The 13,256-nt window shown below is 47.1% G+C and overlaps 1 protein-coding gene across 1 annotated transcript in view; it reads left to right on the plus strand.

Moving 5' to 3' along the window:
• Window positions 1-13,256, plus strand: part of MARCHF4 (membrane associated ring-CH-type finger 4) — a 109,922-nt gene that overhangs the window by 66,991 nt on the left and 29,675 nt on the right. The window contains exon 3 of the mRNA XM_085311050.1: window positions 9,207-9,362. Coding sequence (XP_085167176.1) covers window positions 9,207-9,362 — 156 coding nt within the window. The remainder of the gene's footprint in view (window positions 1-9,206; window positions 9,363-13,256) is intronic.

The raw sequence follows: 13,256 nt of genomic DNA on the forward strand, positions 1-13,256 counted from the left end.
TTTTTTTTCCTTTTTTCTTTATGGGAAGTGGTAGAGGCAYGTCCTAATATTTCCCATTAAACTCCACAACGTTTCTGCTTTGCTTTTCTGTTTCCAAGGCATTGCACAAATGTGCCCCAGCTACCTGACAACTCACATTAAGCTCCAAGGAGTTGCATTCAATCACCTTCCCCTGAAAATCAGTGAAGGAGCCCAGCCAGAGCCATGCAGCAAAGCCACCGCTCCAGACTGYTCTGATGATGAGTCACTGCAGCGCGGAGGCTCCTGTCTGATGGAGACAGAACTGCTGCTCCCTAATGCATTGGGCTTTCCATGCCAAGGACTTCTTAGGCCTCTTCTCCCTTGTTTCTTTCTTCCTAACCTCTCATTCCTCATCTTCGTTTGTTTCTCTCAGCCCTCCTGCCCTGCAGAGCTCCTTTAAGCTCTAGCAATTAAGAGAGAAAAAGGCCATCCTTCCTCCTGGACCCTAACAGGGCAAGTGCTGATCTGTATGCAGAGGAGACTCATCCTTGCTCTGGTGTTGCTGAGTCCTTTGCACTGCACTTACCCCGTGGGAAAGGCAGAGTACAGTGGCTGCCATCAGGCTTTTTTGATGTGATACTCATCACTATTAGTAAGTGGAGAGGATCTTGTGGGCACACGGGGCAGCCCTGCAGGAGTTGCCCTTGAGCATCTCATTCGGAGGTGGCATAGGAGGAGCAGGGCGATTAGTTTGAATGGGGTGGCAAATGCCACATCAYGGCTCAGGGTCCCCCTGGAGCATTCCTGGATGCAAACAGATCAGACGCCTCTCCCCCAAATCACTGCAGCAGCCTTGGGCATGACGGCACCGGGGTTTTGCCTGCTCTGTGCCTATGACAAAACTGAGCCTCCAGAGTCATACGCCTTCAAGGAACTTTACATCTTTTGGCTTATTACACAGGCAAAACTCGCCAGTGCCTGGAAATCCCAGAGTCGGGATCTACAAGGTTCAGAAAATGGAAGATCTCCCTTTCTCCTYCCCCACCCCGCCAATCCTGCCCCCATATTCTCAGCTTCCCCCCACCAGATTTGTGTGTCTCTCTGTCCGTCCCAGCTGTGGTGACAGGCTGCTTCGCTGGTCTGACAGGCAGCAAAACGCTGCAGAAAGAAGGACTAGAGATCACTTAAAATTCCCCTTGGCCATTGCAAAGCCAAGGGCTGCGAGCAGCAGCTGCTCAGCTGGAAATTCAGGTCACTGGTGATACTGGTGGGACGACTTCTCCTGAGAAAGGAGACTGCAGAGCTGGCCCCATCCTGCCCTTCTGGCAGAAAAGGCTGCAGCCATCATATTTTAAAATGACAGGGACACATCTGGGAGAAACTTTAGCCATAGCCCCCCTCCATAGGTGCCTGCAGTATCCTAGGTGCTAGCATATTTCTTATCTCTCTGGGCATCAGATAATACATCAGGGCAGCAAAAGCACTGAATTTTAGACATTAGCCAAATATCATGAGGGAAAGGGGTGTCAAGCATTATTTTAAAGGCTGTAAGTCCTAGCYGGTAAAGCAGAATTGATCTAAGTGTGCCCCAGTGCAGAGAAAGCCCTAATGTCGCTGTGAGCCGGTGACTTCTGGAGACAGTTCATCAAAGGGATAACGTCACAGCCTGCCTCCAGGCTCTTAAATGTAGTGAGCCACATCACCCAGTGAGGGGGGAGCCGAGATGGTCCTGTGCCCTGACACACCTTTGCCTTGCTGTGCTCACCAGCAGGAAACATGGGTTTCATCAAAGATGCACAAATAAATAAATMGAATAAAGTCTGGCAGCCTCAGAGCTCTGACATCAACAGGGGAAGAGCCCTGCTCTTCACAGGTGCTGCGGAAGGCAGTTTCTATGGGTGGAAAGGCAATTTGTGCTGCTTTCAGAGGACCCAGCATTTTTCTATGAATGTGATGGCTTTTCAGACAGGATTCGTTCCAGAGCAAACATCCTGTTTTAGCCCAGGACCTTGTGAAACGTATCCCTCCCTGGCCCAGCACCCACATTTCCAGACAGCCCTAAAATAAGCCTGCGTGTCTGTGTCCCCATCCTGGGGAGGTTAAGGCTTTATCCCTCCTGCAGGCGAGGGATGCCTGGGTGTTGTTGCTAGGTCATAGCCCTGCCAGAAATAAATGCCACACTTGTAGGTCTGCCAGAGCAGCTAATACCCATCAAAAATTGCAGATAACTGCAAAACAACAGATCTGTGCCCACTTGCACCCATCTCAAAGCCCCTGGACTGCCACACCAGTTGGGGTTGTTCACCTGTAACTGCTGGGAGGCCCCCAAAAGGGACCCCCCACACTTCACTGTGCCAGAGCCCTCCTGAGAGAAGGTCCTGCCCCAGAGAGTTCCCAGGCCAAGATCTTAAGCCAGGAAATTTGGCCAGGCAGCTGCAGGCTGGAGATTTCTCTCTGCTGGGACTTGGTAAGTCCTTGTCTCCTCACTAAACCCAATCACCTTGCCTAACCCACCATCTGCCCCCAAGCAAGAGGGCAATGGTCATCCTTCGAAGCAAGGCTTAGAGGGGTTACAGCCCTGGCTGCRGGGTGTGGGACCATTCAGAGCACACCAAATCCCATGACTGGTGTTACGCCAACAGATGATGCAAGCAGCCTAGAAGAGCTATCCTCATGCCTCAGTGTGATCACGAAAGCCTATAAAACCCTCATTCAAATCCTCCTCACAAAGTCTTCACTGAATGGTTTCTGCTGTCCTCACTCTTTGCTGCCACCACTGAGCAACAGGAATAATCATTTGGAACTGGATTTTTCTCCTGTTCTGCACAGAGCTGCATGTCCCCACTGGGGCCAGGGCACTCATTGCCCTCTGAGACTGAGCACCACCAGGGCACAGAGATACAACCTGGCCCCAGCACCGAGCAGCACTGTCCCTGCCTGCCAGGCAAGTGCCCAGCTCAAGATGGGAGCTGTGGCATTGGCCAGTCCCAGCCACAGMGGTGGCCAATAGGTCACACTCAGGAGCAGCAGGGGAACTGCAAAGACACCAGAGGAATTCTTTTTGAAATCACATAATTTCACCATGCTTTATGCACCTCCCCAGCCAGGAGACCCCTGCTCCCCCCTCCAAAGACGTCTCTCACCTCCTGGTGGGTGCATCACAGGCTTGGTATGGAGCAACACCTGGGACTGTCACAAGGCTGTGGCTGCCTGAACCAACTCCGTGCCCCCACCTCCTCTCTCAGATGTAATCATCTTCTTCTGCCACCCGGCTGAAACACAGATCCTTTCTTGATCCACCTGTTGGCACTTTGGGTGGTTTGGGTTTTTTTCCTCTGTCCTTCAGGATAATTTGGCTTCTTGGCTCCATCCCAGAAGCAGGCCAGCAATGAAGTCCAGCAGTTCCTGTAAGAGCTGGGATAAGTGCACCCACCATAACCACTCTCTCTGTGCTGTGATCCTCAGCCACCTGGGAGTAGGGCCTTGATCCTCGCTGCTGTCCTGCCAGCACAGYAGCTGGCTCTGGCCCTCCGCTCTGCTGATGTGCCGTTGCCATGTCCGGCCAAGGCTCCCTGCAGCCTTGTCRCTCACCTGGTTGACATCATGCTAGGGCCCTGCAGGAGGTTATGCAGGTCCCAGGAGGGCTCCCACCATGAGCAGCAGGATAAGCGTCCCCTGTGCTGGGCTGTCCTGGCACCATAGCAAACGTAAGACTTCTTCCTGCTGGGGCCACAATGCTGGAGTCTTATACAAWATATATATATATATGTATATATATATACGCTTTAAATGGCTCAGAGGGAAGGCATAATAGAAATACATGACTTCAGGTTTTCAGAGGTACTTATTATGTGTCTCCTGTTGTCTCTTGCTGGCTAGCACACTGTTCATACACAGGCGAGTACTCACTGGAMGCATCTGAGATGTTTATAGTAAAGTGTGTGTTTAAAAGGATGGAGGGGCAGCTCCTGTAAGCATGTGTAAAGACAGAGTGATCATTAGTACATATTTATTGAAGTTTACCAGCTATGTAACAATGGGTTTTTCTTTGCCATCAGAGTTAATTCCTCTGTAATTATGTTCTTAATATAGAAATCATTTGGCATTTATTTGCCATAATAAAACTTCCCATTGCGTTTAAATTCAATGTGAAGTTAAGTGTATTTAGGAGACTCAATTGAAGACCTCAAATTAAATATTCCCAGTTTCCTTCTTCCAAACAAGACAAACTCAGATTAATGCTAGCAGTCAGAGCCATGTGTGCAGCTACTCTGTGATCAATAGAAGCTGCACATACATATCCAGAGAGMGGCTGTAGCCCTCATGGTGTGGGCAACTCTTCCAGCTTCTTCTCACTGCCCTGGTCTGTCTGTGGCACTGATCCTGCTGATGACGCTAATGAATGATGCTCCTTTCTGTGTCTGAGCAAGCAAAACACACAGTTGAGAAAAATCTGCAAGTGTTAAGATCACCACCAGCCATCACAGTTTGCTGTACAGTTTGCACTGTTTTTCAAAATGCCTGCTTTAATAGTTGCAGTAATAGAACATTGACTCTTTCCAGCTGAGCTAGTATAAGGAGGGATCACAGAAGCAGATATAGGAGGCCAGAGAGCTCTGCACTGGGTGCAGCTGGAGCTGGGAGAGCCTGGAAGACCACAGGCTGGCCAAATGGCTCTGCTGTCTCCAGGCTGCCAGGAGACCAGGTAGGCTTGCACCTTAATATCCAAAGGCTRGGAGGTTTGGGTTGTGCCCAGGACTCTGCTTGTCTTCAGCTGTGTCTGTCAGACCAAGTATGAAGGAGACCTGGAGCTAAACCAGGTTAGACAGTCCCCTGTCTGAAAGGGACATAAAAGGGGAAAATCATTATTATTTGTAGTTAAAAGAATAGGCCTGGGAAACACTTCCTGTAACTGCCTGCTGTGTGCGAGAGTTTCAGCTTCGGTAGCAATGTGCGGATGGAGTCCCAGCATCACAGATGAGCCTGTTAAATAGCAAATAAAATGGCTGGGTAAAACACCAGTATCAGTATGCTGATCCTGATATAGTTATTTTCTCTCTGGATATACCAAGCATCAGAAGCTCACATTAGCAATAATTTTTTCCATCCCTCCTCAGAACCCCTCCCAGAAGGCTTAAAATAGCAGGGCCCAGATAATCATTACCCACTTTGACGTATTGCAATGGACACAGATTGGGATTTCATAAAGAGAGGACAGGGCTGGAACAAACCCAGACTCCCAGTTCATCTCCAGCAATATCATTCCTGTTTGTCTGCAGTTATCTGAAAAGGCTGCTTTCTGAGGCAACTGCTTTTCCAGTTAATTTCAGGCAGCTGGCAGAATTAGGCCCATGCGCTGATTTCTGGCAAAGTCATAGAAACTCCTAAATGAGGACGGTTCTGTCCCCGCCAGTTCATTTAGGCAGTGGAGGGGGACCCCAGGAGATCTCACACATGGGCTAGGCAGGAGGCATGGCTGGGCTAAACATTAGCAGGGACAATATTCTCCSAGTGATGGGGCCCACATGGCCTTTCAGAGCTCAGCATCTGAGCCACCAAGCAGTATTTTATCCATATGTTGGCAGGGTAATAGTTGAATCTGGGGCCCTGATTCCCTTTCAGTTAACATTGGTTTTACCACCCTTGATACCCTGATTTAAACCTGGATAACAAAACATGAGGGAGATGCCTCTGAGTCCAAAGCCCTCTTGGTTGTTTAAGGGGAAACAAGATGGTACAGAGCAAGCTGAGGATCTATTAAAAGCTGCAGCCAGGGAGCATTTCTCCACTAGTTGCTGGCAAAGCAGAAATATTGCTTAGGCTGATCTGAATGACAGGATGTAATTGAACAAAGGAAAATTGCAAAAATAAGTGTTGGGAATTATTCCCTCCCTTCAAAGGGCCTTTGGAGAATAGTTCGAAAGGGAATTGGTGGGAACATTGCTGCTTGAGCACTGGAGGATATTTTGTGCAGAACTATCTTCTACAAACTGACAAAAAATGGACATTGGGGGTGTAATTTCCATCCCTAATTGCTGTGATCTGTGTCTCATTTTAGTCTTGCTTTTGTGTGTGTGGTTTTTAGCAGAGGTCTCTGCAAAGTGAATCCTTCATGCATTAATCACAGCTGGCGGACTGTTCCTGAGCTCACTGTGCAGTCAGCGATGAGAATTTCTCCTTTACTCTACTAAGAATTTATTCCTTTAATATGCCCTTGGTGTTTATTTTTCCTGTGGTACGTAAGTGCATGTGTATGCGTGTGCATTTGGCACTTTTTTATGAATGCTTGCTGTGTACAGAATTGGGCTTCACGGTATGCAAAAATAGCTGTGCACTACACACAAAGATATAATATTTCACATGACTGGAGAAAATGGCGATAAATCATGTTTTTGCTGGATTTGCAAAATAGCAAGAAATTGGGGGTTCCAAACTCCACAATTCAGTCCTGAGTCATAGCGGGAGACAGCAGGACTATCTGTGTTACAGACTCCTGATTATGAAAGGGGTCTGGGTCCCCACGGCAGTGTGGGAAACATGTGGACATCTTCTGCCTCTGAAGAAAAGAGCTCAGATATTGTCAGTTCATTTATTACAGAGCCAAAGAACCTACAATGAGTCTCTCCCCTGCCCCTCTGCACAATGCAGGCTACAACTACAGCTTTTATCCACTGCCTCTGCCTGGAGGTTGTCACTGTTTGTTTGCTCCTTTCCRCCTCATTCTTGATCCTGCATCATCAGTGCTTTTGCTGCTTTTTAAGCAAAACCCAGGTCATTCACTTTTAAGCCCTGCAGGAGACACTGGTGTGTGGTGAGGCAGAAAGGCAGGGATGCTGCAGAGCTGGGGAYGCCATAGGTGTTGGGATCAAACTCGTGCGCTGAGGAGTGAAGCACATCAAAATACAAGGCTGGCAAAGCAAGGAGGATCGAGAAAATGATCCTAGGCCAGAGCCACGAAGCAGCAATGCTTGTACCAGGCTGGCCATGATATCTTTCAGAGGGGAACCGCTGGTGATGCCTGGAAAAATGACGTGTGAGTTTGCCTCCCAGCTGGACTTCACTTGCCCTACTTCCCCCAAGAGCTCAGAGCAGAGGGGCATGCAGCAGGCAGAGGCTTAGCTGGTGAGGGAGAGGGAATGCTGTGCTAAGCCCTGATCCCTCTCTGTTTGCCTTCTAGCTGGCATCAAGTGTTCACATAAGTTTCTTCTGGTACTTATGCTTTTCTATCACRACCCCAGCAAAGGGTACAAACACACACAACAGAATTCCAGCTCCTCCAGTTACACCTTGCACAGACAGTTTGAATATCAAACATCAGTGCTCCTCCTTCTCACACACCTTCCTCCTATCTAATGGTTTCCCATTTTCCTTCTCCAGATAGACCTGTCTTGTCCTATCACACCTTTCCAGATGGAAAAAAAAATCYAGAAATCCTAAAACCCTACTTGCTCCATTGACCTCCCTTCGCATCCCCTCCAGTGTGTAATGAAAATTAGTGACATGTAGAGTGGAGTCTGGCTTTGTAGCATAAACTTATTTACAGTTTTGCTAAAATTTTACAAAAATGACATTTTCAGGTCGCCTAGCTGAAGCAAATGGAATGATTAATGCTTTTGCATTAGATTTCATATACAAAAGTATCACTCTTACCCAGTGTGGCTCTCTGTTCATTGGGTCTTCAAACCTAATGTAGATCCCTGAAATCTAAGGCAGTTTTCCCCTGGGTTTAGCAATAGCTGGATCTGTTCTTCTAATGGAAGGCAACCTAAGGTGGACATCTTGTGCTGTGTCCTGCAGCCTCAGTCCCCAGGCTCTGTCTTCCTGGTGCACCATGAGCAGTAACAGTARGGAGAACAAGGGTTTGATCTAGGGGTAAGGAGGAAGCATCCTCTCCCCAGCACTGAAATTATGGTGCCACCCTTTTCCATCCTGTAGACACTCCTAGCTTTAAAGCTTTTAAAACTCTGGATTAGGCTAAATACCCTGTTGGGGTCCATATTATAGCTTTTAAACATTAAGAGGTGTGAAGTAAAATGTAATGGCTCTATTTTTCCCTAAATAAGTGATGGCAAATCATCATCATAAGTGACAGTCATTTGACTGTAGAATGAGCTCCTGAGCTGGTGTGTACAGAAGTGAATTTAGTCCTGTGATGAACAGGATTATAGAATTTGGATCAGAATAATATAGAGATTTCCTGGACACTGTTTAAAGCTATACCAGAAACAAGAGAGAGATCCAGGAGGGTGGATACTTTGGTCGCTACTCATAAATGTGTGCATGTGTCACAGACTGGGACATAGATTGTTTTTCATCTTGCTTGTTTCTAGAGTGGAAGTAGCCYGACTCACAATATATCCATGTATAAGACTCTTTTTCTGAAATGGGCTGTCTCAGGGGAAGTGGATGGKGGGTGTGTAATTTGAGGACCTTCTCCCTGTTGAGTTATGGGTACAAAGACCTGGATCCAGAGCACATGCTTGACACTCACGTTCAGGTTCACTCCTCTCGGTCCAGGAGCATTCAGAAAGAGAGACTTGCGTCTAGCACTGCAAACATCTACCACCTGGCAATTCCTGGAAGGTACTGCATGGTGCTGGGCTCGGTCCAGCTCCAGGAGAGGAACAGCACCACCATGTCTGGCATGACTCAGTCGCACAGAAAGACCAAAGGCCACAGTGTCTATGCTCTTCCTTGTTGCCTGCTTCACTTCAAGGAAGCTGTTGTGGGCTGAGTAGGACACCAGTCTCCAGCAGAGTCTGTCTACAGCCTTTCCCCACCAGGAATATTTTTAAAAGAAAAGTTGCAGAGAGCGGGAGGTCTGAGCAGTGAAACAGCAGTGTGCAGTTTCTGACACAACTGTGTTTGCTTGTTGCAGTCTAGGGTGGATTCTCTGGGTCTAATAAGAGTTGTATTCAACTAGCTTTTTCTTCAGTAGTGATACTGGGTGTTTCTCATCTACCCACCCATCTCTTTCTGAAAAATCGTAGGACCTCAATCTTTGAGACCTCTACATCTCTGTCAAACTCTGTTCAGATTGGCCAGGAATTATTACAGGGAAAACTGATGGACACAGCACGATTGTCTAAGTCAGGTAAAAGGAGACATACGGCAAATGAGCAGAAGATGGGAATACTTAGGCTGGCATCTGCTTCTGCATGTGGTTGCCTAGCTGTACCATGCTGTGCCATGTTCAGTTGCTGTGGGAGGAGGGGAGCCTTGCTGACGCTGTCTCTCTGTTTCAGGGGGAGTTGTTGAGCCCATGTCGATGCGATGGATCGGTGAAATGCACACACCAGCCATGTCTGATCAAATGGATTAGCGAGAGAGGCTGCTGGAGCTGTGAGCTGTGTTACTACAAGTATCACGTCATTGCCATAAGCACAAAGAACCCTCTGCAGGTAAAGGTACTAGAGATATTTCAAAGTCTATTTATTCTAGTTTCTATCTTTGTTTCTGGGAGCAACTGGATTTTACCTGTGTGGTTTTTTCTTCCCTGTGCACAGTGATCTTTTCATCTGAGCCCTATAGAAAGGTTTGTCAGGGGCTGGTCCAGAGAGGCCCCATGTTCTGCTTGGGAGTAAGCAGGGGAATGCTCCTGGGAGACTGCTCTTCCTCTCCTTTGACAATTTCTGCATTCGTTTTCTTCCTGCATGAAAAGTTGTGTGACTATGATAGTATTGTAACCTGTCATAGCTTTTCAGATGTGTTCATCCACTGGAGACTGCAGATGCCCCCCAGGGGCAGATGGGTGACAAGAATTCAAAGGAATTAAGGGATCTCCTACAGGACACAAGCTACAGCAAAACAGAATCTTGCAAACCCACTTGTTTAGGGTTGTGCCATTAACTCCAACCTCCTCCTCCTGGGACTCTTCTGTGTTGGCACGAGGGATGGAGGACTCTTCTAGCTTCTCTTCTGATCCTGCAAACCTCTTTGCTTTACTGCTCACCCACAAGCAAATACATCCTGGCTTGGCAGTGAGGAAGCTGGAGCTGATGCTCTGGTCTCTTTAAGCCTGATTCTCAGTGATCATTTGCAGATCACTGAGACAGACATAACAGGTAAAGCATCGGAAGACCTTCTTTTCTGAGTTCAAAAGCACTGAGGTTTATTAAACCCCATGCAAGTTAGCAATTGAAAGTCAAGATTTGGGATGGGGAGAACTGTGTGAATGTTAAAAACTGGATAATTTATCCTTAACAGCTATTGATTTATTGCTGGGACAACACCTGAAGCTGGGCTAATTGCTGCAAGCCTTTGCTGAGTACCATKAGTGCCTCAGAGGTAAGGAAGCCCATTAGATTCAGGTACTTCTGCTTAATTAGCATCATCTGGACTGGAGAGATATTACAGCAGCATGCTATGGTTTAGACTGTCTATAAGGATGTTGTTCTGTCCAGYACCTGTCTGAGAGGCTTTGGTTCTCTGATGATCCTGATGCTCTCTGACAGGAGGCAAAGACCTTACAAGGGAGCTGCAACCCCATTTTAGTGGAGAGAAGAGGGTAATGTAAAGCTTTGATCTCTCCTCCAAACTACTGCCACTGTCTTTTTTCAATCCTAAGGTCACTAAACATGATAAGGAAACGGGCACAGCTCTTTAGGAATCCATACATAACTGAAGTGGCAAAATTAGTGAGCTTTCATGGGGAAGTTTTATGAGGAGGAAAAAAAAAGACTCCCTGCTCTAAAACTTCTGATTCAATTTTCCACGTGCTGTGGTCTAAACAGATCAGCAGTTTCATCCCAAACCCCAGACTGTGGTGTTTTAATTTCTTGGCTTCAGTAACTCAGACCAGATTTAAAAACAGGAGGAAAGATTTGGACAAAGCAGCATTTGTTTATTTCTGGAAAGCTGGTCCATGAGTGCCCTAATGCTTCATGTGTCTCAGATCAGGACTGTGATGCTGAACAGTGTCGAAGGCTCACAGGTACAGATTTGTGAGTGTGAATGTAACCAGCACTGCCTATACTATATGACCTCTAAATGTCCTACCCCTTTATACGGCTCAGGGCAACAGGTCAGGGACTTCCACCTGCTCTTCACTGGCCAAGATTTGCTAGAGCTATTCACAGACAAGCCACCCTCCCACATGCACGTTTCAAATGTTTGCACAAATGGTTGCTCTTTTTAGGCTTCTCTCTTTGAAAGTGGCCTAATCTATTGGCCTCTGCAACAAACCTAAAAACTGACCAGCAGAAGTAACTGAGTCACAAAGCGTAGCTCTGAGAGACAGATTTCCAGAGGACCATGTAAACCTTGAGCTCTGAGGGCTTCATGTTTCTGCCTTAGGCTTCAAAGCGTTTCTGATAGAAATGCTAAGAGAATTGGCAAGGAGCAATTGGAGTGGAAAGCTACTTGGTCTGGAATAAATGCAGTGTGTGTAGAGTTACRGCTGCATGCGCAGGCGCCTGTGTAGTGTGAGCACAAAGCCATTTCCAGGAAGCAGATGCTACACCAGCACTAGCACGAGAAATCCTCCAGGCAGTTGTTAATGTACAATGCCTGGACTTTCCAGGAGGACTAAGGGGCTAAGGGCTCGGGTAGCCCAGCATCAAGCATGCCACCAGGGTCTCCCTCATTCCTCTGTGGTTCCCTCTATTCTCCAAAACTGGGAAAGGGACAGGGGATGGCAGTACTCTGGCACTCTGTGCCATAACAAATTGTTGTTGTAATAGTGTGTAACTGGAAAGGGCCTCCCTTTTGCTCATTTCTCACCTTGCATATAGATAACAGGCTCCACCCAGACATAAAAGCATGCCTGTAAGTAAAGCAATAATCCCTGGCCTTTCTTCTCCGGGTCTGCTGGAATTTGTGCCCAATTTCATTCTTATTAGAAAGCTCTGAATTTCTCAGTCACAGGTTTTGGAGSGCAAATGCTGTAGGAAACTAGTCGTCTGTTTATTCTGCACCAAGTATCACATAGGCAAGGACCACATGAACTCAACCTCCTTCCCATCAAGTGAAACTGATTTGGATGATGCTCCAGCTCTGGCTGGATTTTAACAAGCAACATGGCCTACATATCCCCTGCCACTGTTGCTGCCTGCTCTCCTGTGGCAGCCCACTGGAAAGCCARACACATGCAGCTAGCAGGCCCTGGAGCAAGTCTAACTGTTCTATCCGGATGCTGTACTTTAGAACATCCGATGCCCACATGCTCTCCTGGATTTGCAAGTTCCTCTGCCCATTTTGACACATGATGCATATTTTTTGGAGTGTTTAGGAGCATGGCATGGGCCAGATGTGTGTGGAGACTCATGACGTGGGGAGAGAAGTTACAGCCRGGGGAGCACAGTTCATATATAATTAACATAGATTCCTTCCAACCTCTGGGGTGTTCYGATGTCTCATACCAGAGAGAGGCCTCTGGCTGGGTATTCTGACAGAACAGAATGAATCTCTATAAATTAACCTCCAGCCCTGGACTGCTGCGAGTTAATAGCAAAGGTCTTAAAGCAACAACATTGCAGACCTGCTGAGACAGGGGGATTAAGGTTGTCAGAGAACATCGAAAGCATCCTGCCAAGCAGCAGTCAGTCAGCAAAAGAACAAAAATATCCCATAAGCTGTGGCAAACCAGAGGGTACAGAGTCTTCTTCCCTACATCTGTGTTCCCACTGCCTAGTTTACCAGTCCCAAAGAAAAGTATAGTGGAGGGGGGGGGAATAAATCTTTCTCTTCATTGCAATATTTGTGCAAAAACTATGACTTTTAAAAGTTTTTTAAATCCTGAAGACACAAGGTTTTGGAAGCATGTGATAACACTGCAGGCTCTTTGGTGCTGACATGTGGTAGGTGAGTTATCCACCATGACAGGACTCTGCATTGGATCTCCTCTATCCTTCTCCTTAGTAACGATTGCAGAGATGATACATTCACTTTTCAAAGATCCTTTGATTTCAGCAAAAACAAGACCAGTCTGAACCAGTCTTTCCAGACTTACAACCATCTAAAGTCTGGGAAATTTCTGCTCTGATTACACTTGCTGTTTCTGACTCTTTCTGTCTCATGGGTTGTTTCAGCTCCAAAGACCCTCGGTTATCCAGTCTTAYGGTTGGAATCTGTTACCAGTTCTCCTCTAGCCACCACTCTAGTGGTGGTCTGTTAAAAGCTGATGAATGTTTACTTGTTGTGGCCTCTTCATCAAGACTCCCGCATCCACAAGAAATGCAGCTGAGGCACCAAAGAGATTGAACCTCACCCTGAACTCCCAAACAAAAGGCCAGAGACAAGTTCACTGGGACCTCCTAGTTGTCCTAGCTTGCTGGATTTCTTGTCCTGAGTATGAA

This window comes from Rhea americana, unplaced genomic scaffold (assembly GCF_003343005.1).
Source record: "Rhea americana isolate MKP2758 unplaced genomic scaffold, rheAme1 scaffold_33, whole genome shotgun sequence".
Lineage (NCBI taxonomy): Eukaryota > Metazoa > Chordata > Aves > Rheiformes > Rheidae > Rhea > Rhea americana.